The sequence below is a fragment of the Camellia sinensis genome, chromosome 4 (assembly GCF_055761805.1).
Source record: "Camellia sinensis isolate YWXY chromosome 4, ASM5576180v1, whole genome shotgun sequence".
Classification (NCBI taxonomy): domain Eukaryota; kingdom Viridiplantae; phylum Streptophyta; class Magnoliopsida; order Ericales; family Theaceae; genus Camellia; species Camellia sinensis.
Genome location: NC_138964.1, coordinates 181,768,131 through 181,775,036, shown reverse-complemented (window position 1 = coordinate 181,775,036; position 6,906 = coordinate 181,768,131). Strand labels below are relative to the sequence as shown.

Here is a 6,906-nt window from a genome sequence, read left to right as displayed (position 1 = left end):
GCAAGAAATCCGTAAAATTCGTAATCTGATCCAGTCCAGTCCAGTCCAATCCAATCCAGTAGATTTGGATTGGTTTTTTGAATTCGTGGTTCAGTTCCGGATTGAAAAATTAAAAATCTGTAGTCCACGAATTGGTTTCGGATTGAACTCCATGGTTCCGGATTGGAACCGATCTGGACCGTATATAAATAGCCTATATTTATATTATACAATAGTATCTTCTCTAATTTCATATAAAACCTAAACCCGCATAGTATGTTTTATTTGTTGGTTTTTAGTTTTAATTTGTAATGGTCTAAATGGTTATGGTGGAACCAATTTTCTTATAATTGTTTAAATTCTAGAATAGTATGTTACTATTATGAAAAAGACATGTTGCTATTGTGAAACTAATATGATGTTATGTTTATATTTTTATGAAATTAAAATGTTATATATTTTTTTATTATTTAATTATGTGAATCCGTGATCCTAAACCGATCAAATCTGTGTTTAAATGGATTGGTTCGGATGGGTTCCACGATTTAAACGGATTGGATTGATTTTAATTTTTCAGGAATTAGTTCTGGTTTTACCCCAATTCGAACCAATCCGGACTATGCTCACCCCTAATAAATTTCATTTTATAATGTTTATCTTTAAAAAATTAATCGTCTATCTTAAATAATTTATTCATCATCCATTTTTTTTTTTCCAGAGATAAGTATGACAAAAAAAAAAAAAAATTACAATTATCAAATTAATTTTTCTTTTCTTTCAATAATTGATGTAGATGGAGACATCTTTAAATGAGAAGTCATTGATTGGTCTAGAGGCAGTGCCATGTGATAATCTATGTAGTATATATATTGTGATTGTTAAAGGGATGAGATCTATGCTTTTAATGTGATAATTAGGGTTGTAAATGAACCGAACTGTTCATGAACAAGCTCGGCTCGTTAAGAGCTCGGCTCAGCTCGTTAAGGGCTCGTTTAGTAAACGAGTCGAGCTTGAGCTCGCATAAGTTCGGCTTGTTTATTTTTATTTAAATTATTTAATAAATATATTATTTATATATTAAATAATATATAAATATATATAAATACATTATTTATATATTAAAAATATATAAATACATATATATTAAATAAGAATAATGTTTGGTGGCCCGAAAAATTCTGCCCCGAATGCCCCGAATGGCTGAAACGACGTCGTTTCAGCCATTCATTTTTTTTTTCTTCTTCCTCAGTCTGATACGCAGTGAGGGAGGAGAGAAAGAGAAAGAGAAAAATTGGGAGAGGGAGAGGCCGTCGCCGTCGCCGATAGCCGATCGCCGCGCCTCCGCCTTCGCCGCCTCGCTGCTCTGCTCTGATCGTCGCCGTCGCTACTCTGATCGTCGCCTCCGCCCCTCGTCGGCTCTGCCCCGCTCGTCGCCTCCGCCGATCGTGTCGCCTCCGCCGCCTCCTCCTCCATTTTTTAGGCCCCCTCCATTCCTTCCTCCCCCTCCTCCCCCTCCCCTCCTCCTCCTCCTCCTTCCCTTCTTCGTCTTCCTCCTTTCTCCTGCTGAAAAGAAAAAAAAAAAAATTAGGGAAATTTTTTTTGAGCCATTCGAGTCGCTACCCATTCGGGCTACTGATTAAATAATATAAATAATATTAAAAAAAATTTATCGAGTCGAGTCTAGCCGAGTTTCATTAAAATTAACGAGTCGAGTCGAGCTGAGCTCGAGCCCAATTCCTTATCGAGCCGAGCTCGAACTCAATAAACGAGCTCGATAAGTAAACGAGCCAAGTTCAAGCTCAGCAAAACTCGATTCGGCTCGATTCGTTTACAGCTTTAGTAATAATCTATGTATATTGTGATTGATAAAAAAATGAGATCTTTACTTTTATATTGGGGGTGTTTGGCAAGAAAAAAAAATAGCCTAGTTTAGGCTAAAATTCACAAAAAGATAAAATAGGCTAAAATAGCTAATCAGACAAAATATCACATCAAACTCATAATCATTTCACTTTTTCTCTCACAAACATCACATCCAACCACAAAAAAATCCAATCATCTTTCCAAACATAAAAATTTTAGCCTACTAAAATAGTTAAAAATTAAAATAGTCTACTAAAATAGCAACTTCCCAAACGAAGCCATTGAGTGGTTGAACAATATAAAGAATTATAAAAATTTATGATTAACCCCAGATATGTTGATATCACGTTTAGTTTTGAAATTAAAAGAAACCTAATCAATTGCTGCATTGGGAACAGAGGTCCACAACGAGCAAACCAACGCCCAAGCGTACCGAATTAATGCTCCCGTGGTACCCCCGACCTCAGAAGAACGCTTGACCTAGAAAGGCCTCTCTCCTACTACCATTCAGCAAACCCTCTTGCCATTAGGGTTCTTCGTCCCTCGAATATGGTAAGCTCTCGATCTCTCTATACATATAAATATATATCGATTTCTATGTTATTTGTTTATTAAAGTTTGATTGCTTTTTAGAAGCATTGTTTTCTCATGAATTTTCTTTCTTCGCAGGCTGATTCTCCTCGAAAACGGTAATACACTCATACTCTTACCCATGTATATCATTTTTCGTATATGATTTGTTGGGGCTTTTGATTCATGGACATGACCTTGCCTCTCTTTAATTGAAGATTGAATTTTTTTATATATATATATTTCTCTTCATTTCTCATACAAAGAACAACGGTTTAAGGCTGGAGGTATAACATTCACGACATTTGAAGGACTTCTAGGTTCTGTTAACTCTATTTTAAGAGGAATGCAACGAAAATGATCTATTTCGGGTATATTTGGGTTGTTTTATTTTTTCTAATGAACAATTTAGAATTGAGAAAGAGCTTGAAATCCCTAAAATCTCAGCCCTAAATTTACCACAATGACGTGGATTGCTACATGGATGCTGTTGATTCCTGTAAAATTAAATACCTTTGTCAGAATCTGTGTCATGTAATTGTGGGCGACTTTATGGGTCTCAAGCAAGACTCTTGATTTATCTATGTTTTGGGTGATGGGATATTTGAACATTTCTCCAATACGTACTTGCTGACTATCATATATAGGGGACTCCCCTATAAAAAAGGGCCCCTATTCTAAGAGAAGTGGCAGAAGTGTGTTTTTTTTTTTTTTTCTTGGAATGTTGTTGATCCCTGTGCTGGATTACAACTTGGAGATCAGATGTTTAAATTTGTTGCTTCTTATTTATTGTAGTATAGGAATGGGAAAAAAAAAGTTTTGGTTTCTCCTTGGCATGCTTGAAGCCTTAATTTTGTTGCTATTCTCTTTGAAGAAAGTTTATGTGTTCATTTGCTTGTGTTGGGTTTCGAGATTTGTTCTTTCATTTGAAGAAAGATTGATAGGTTGTGTAGACATATGCTGGGAACTCATTTTTTGGAACTCGGTTATTTGAGGGATCAAAAACGTAGGATAGTGACAGGCTTTTTTTTACTCTTTTTTCATCCTTGATTGGAAAAAATAGTTAAATAATATGGAACCATCAAATTTTGCATGACTGCATGTGTCATTTAGTGAACAACGATATTGTTTGGGTCGGGAGATATATGAAGCAAAGGAAACCTTTGTTCTTGATGTTTCAGCTTTGTAAGCGCAGGGGTTTTTTTTTTTTTTAAAGTTAGCCACCTCTCTAGGTGCAGTCCAATTTCATTGTCAAAACAGTAAAAATGTTAGTTATGGCATTTGCTTTGGTGATTGAATTAGCATAGGATTTGATGAACCAGACTCGTAATAGATAAATGCATCAGAGTTCCAAAGCATGAATGCAAGATGATTTGGTTGAAACTTATGAGGGTTCATGGGTTATTCGATATGATTAGTGGTCTCAGCAAGAGTTCATAGGTTATTCACCGGTAGACTGCAAAATATTGTTAGCCAGTTGATAATGGATTATTTCAAAGGTTAATATGATCAAGTATGCAAGATGGATCTTGGGCGAGTGTATTGGCTATATCAAATGCCTATGAGGGTCATTGCAATAAATAGCTGCTATTGCCTATATCAATTTGATGTGTTGTAGAATTGAAACTAGTGTTGCAAAAAGGAGAAATTCTGTGATCAGAGGTCACTTATTTTGAATTATCAGTCATGGAATGGATGACATGAACTCTTGTTATATTATTTATGGATAGTGCAGAAACATATTCAGCCATCACTATGAAAAACATGGTCCAAATACTATGTTTGATATTGATCAGAATCTCTAGGAGCCGGGTCCAAGATCCAGTCATGGTACATTCTACCTGCAAAAAGGAACTCAATTCAATTGAGAATGACTAGGGGTGTGTTATGCTTGCTCAGTTGTTCTCTGTTGTATTCTGATAGTTGTATGTTGCAGAGCATGGAAAAAATGATGCATGTGGAATTTCACACGGACCACCCATTTGGGTTTATAATCGTATTCATATTCATGGTCAAGTTGAGTGTTTTATTTATTTAATTATTATTTTTTATTATATTGTTTAGAATAGCGTTGAATAGATTTAATGTTTTTTATTAGATTTTTTGTAGTTAGAGTTATCTTTATAATTTGTTGGACACGAGCATTCATATTGTTATAGGTAAAATAGTTTTGTTTAGAGTTGTATGAAAACCCAGGAACAGATTCCAGTCATTGTTCTTAGTTTAACAGGGTGGCAGTTCATTTCATTATACTGTTGAACTCATAATATTTGGTTCTACTTACCATCTGATGCAACTTGCATTGGATATAATAGGTATTCAAGGTCTCCTTCCCCCTATGCAGCACAGTCTCGATCTAGATCCAGGTCTAGGTCCAGGTCCAGATCATGGTCAAGACCAAGGGGCAGGTCCAGGTCTAGATCAAGGTCCAGGGGTCGTGGGAGGTATGTGATAACTCTGGCTTTCTTTTCTTGGTATGACTATTTTGTGTCTGGTGGTTTGAAACACTTGTCTAAACTTATGAATGACTTGGCAGGAATGAAGTTGGAAATCCTGGGAATACACTTTATGTGACTGGTTTATCCACTAGGGTGACAGAAAGAGAGCTTGAAGATCATTTCTCCAAGGAGGGAAAGGTTGGTTTATTTGGATAGTATGTGAAAAGTGGCTTTGCTGGAATTCTGAATCTACTGTATACCTTTTCTTTTGGATTTGTAATTTATTACATGATTGCAAAGAGTTATAGATTGTGTTTTTTTTTATACCAGAAGATTGATTTTCTTGTCCTTTGTAATGGTGATTGTTAGGAATTTTCTCTAACTACTTGTGGATCTAGTTATTGTGTTAAAAAAGGCATAACTATGTTTATGTTTATTGTTGATTATTTTCTTCTTCTTCTTCTAGGTTGCTTCATGTTTTCTGGTTGTGGAGCCCCGTACACGCGCCTCTCGTGGTTTTGCTTTTATTACAATGGATACTGTCGATGATGCCAACCGTTGCATCAAACGTCTACATCAGTCAGTTCTAGATGGCCGATGCATTACTGTGGAGAGAGTAAGTTATTTTCCTTCGTTGGTATAGATGACCTATTTTGATTGGTTATCTTGACTTGGAGGTTGCTGGCTATATTCAGAAGACATTTTGTCAGCTATGTTGGCAGCAATCAGATGATGAGTTCATCCATGTCAACACTTTAGTGAAACAGCTTGATCAATGGCCAGCTAAAACAGCCTTTCACGTGCTTCTGATCAATTTAACATAGCAACTATATTGATCAACAACTATACAACTTCAGCAATTACTTTCAACTCTCAACTAATCAACGGACATTACCAACAACATTGTAATCAGGCTTTTATGGTACCTCATATCTGGCATTCATTTGATAGATACAAGTCATATATGCCTAAATATTTGGTGCTTTTCTTCTCATGGTCACTTCAGTTTTCCATGTTAACAAGGCTGATTATTTGAAGCTTTCTTACAAAAACTCTCTTGTAAAACGGTTTTAATGATGTCTCATGGTCTGTATTCTGTTAAATACACTTCCAATTGATGTGGACATGATTTGTTTAAGCTGAGTCGTACCTCAAAATACCTGGAATTTTGAGATCATTTGTCTTTTTTTCAGTCACGGAGGAAACGGCCCCGAACTCCCACACCTGGTCACTATCTTGGGCTGAAAAACACTAGAGACCATGGTAAGCTTTTTATTTGATTGGAGTTGTGAGTTTTATGTTGCATGGACACCCTTATTTAATTGGACATTATTTTTCTTTGTTGAAAGGCTAACTATAAAATTTTAATGCTGCTTTCACATTCGTGAAAGGCTATCGTGGTGACCGTGGTAGATATCGTGGAGGCCGTGATGACTATGGGTATCGCCGGTCTCCAAGGCGCTCGCCATATCGAGGTGGTCGTGATTACTCTCCTCCTAGGCGATCATCTCCTTATGGTGGAAGGTCGAGAAGGGAGCGATCGAGGTCACTTCCATATTCTCCTTATGGTAGCCCGGAAAGGAGCTATGCTCGCCGTTCTAGGTAATCCTGCTTGTTGTCTGGTCTAGGCATGCTTGGTTTTTAGTGGAAGACACAAGCTTCTGAAGATTAGTTGTGGTAATGTTTTGCTCTTTTTTAGTTTGTACTGGACTGAGAGACATGTTATCTGTAAGGGTATATGTTGGGTTGCTACATTGTTTTACCTATCTGGAGTTACATGTAGTTACTGGACTGACTTTTATTTCAAAAGTTGTTTTCACTGGTTTTCACTGGTGGTGTCCCTATATTTATTGCTGTTGCTATCTGTCATTTTGTGGTGGGTTTGTGCTTGACATTGGAAACTCAAATTATTTGCTTAAATGATAACTAGCCTATCACCGGGTTATGCACGGGATAATTATAAATATTTATATTTATTTTAGATTTTTTTTAATATATAAATTATGTTTTTTAAGATTTTTTATAAAAATAATTTAACAATCTTATCAATGACCAT

The 6,906-nt window shown here is 36.1% G+C and overlaps 1 protein-coding gene across 1 annotated transcript; it reads left to right on the top strand.

The window, feature by feature from the left end:
* The first annotated feature begins 2,174 nt into the window (after positions 1-2,174).
* Positions 2,175-6,679, top strand: LOC114277365 (putative RNA-binding protein C25G10.01). The gene is made up of 7 exons (XM_082867075.1): positions 2,175-2,394; positions 2,512-2,531; positions 4,728-4,856; positions 4,949-5,048; positions 5,317-5,466; positions 6,044-6,113; positions 6,242-6,679. Exons 1-7 carry the CDS (start codon positions 2,392-2,394, stop codon positions 6,454-6,456), a joined length of 687 nt encoding a protein of 228 aa, XP_082723201.1. The 5' UTR covers positions 2,175-2,391; the 3' UTR covers positions 6,457-6,679.
* Positions 6,680-6,906: the final 227 nt, after the last annotated feature.

Bases quoted from the DNA above. Each gene is read 5' to 3' on its own strand.
- LOC114277365 (XM_082867075.1), top strand. The intron at 5,049-5,316 runs GTTGGTTTATTT...TTCTTCTTCTAG, and splicing joins ATTTCTCCAAGGAGGGAAAG to GTTGCTTCATGTTTTCTGGT. The intron at 6,114-6,241 runs GTAAGCTTTTTA...CATTCGTGAAAG, and splicing joins GAAAAACACTAGAGACCATG to GCTATCGTGGTGACCGTGGT.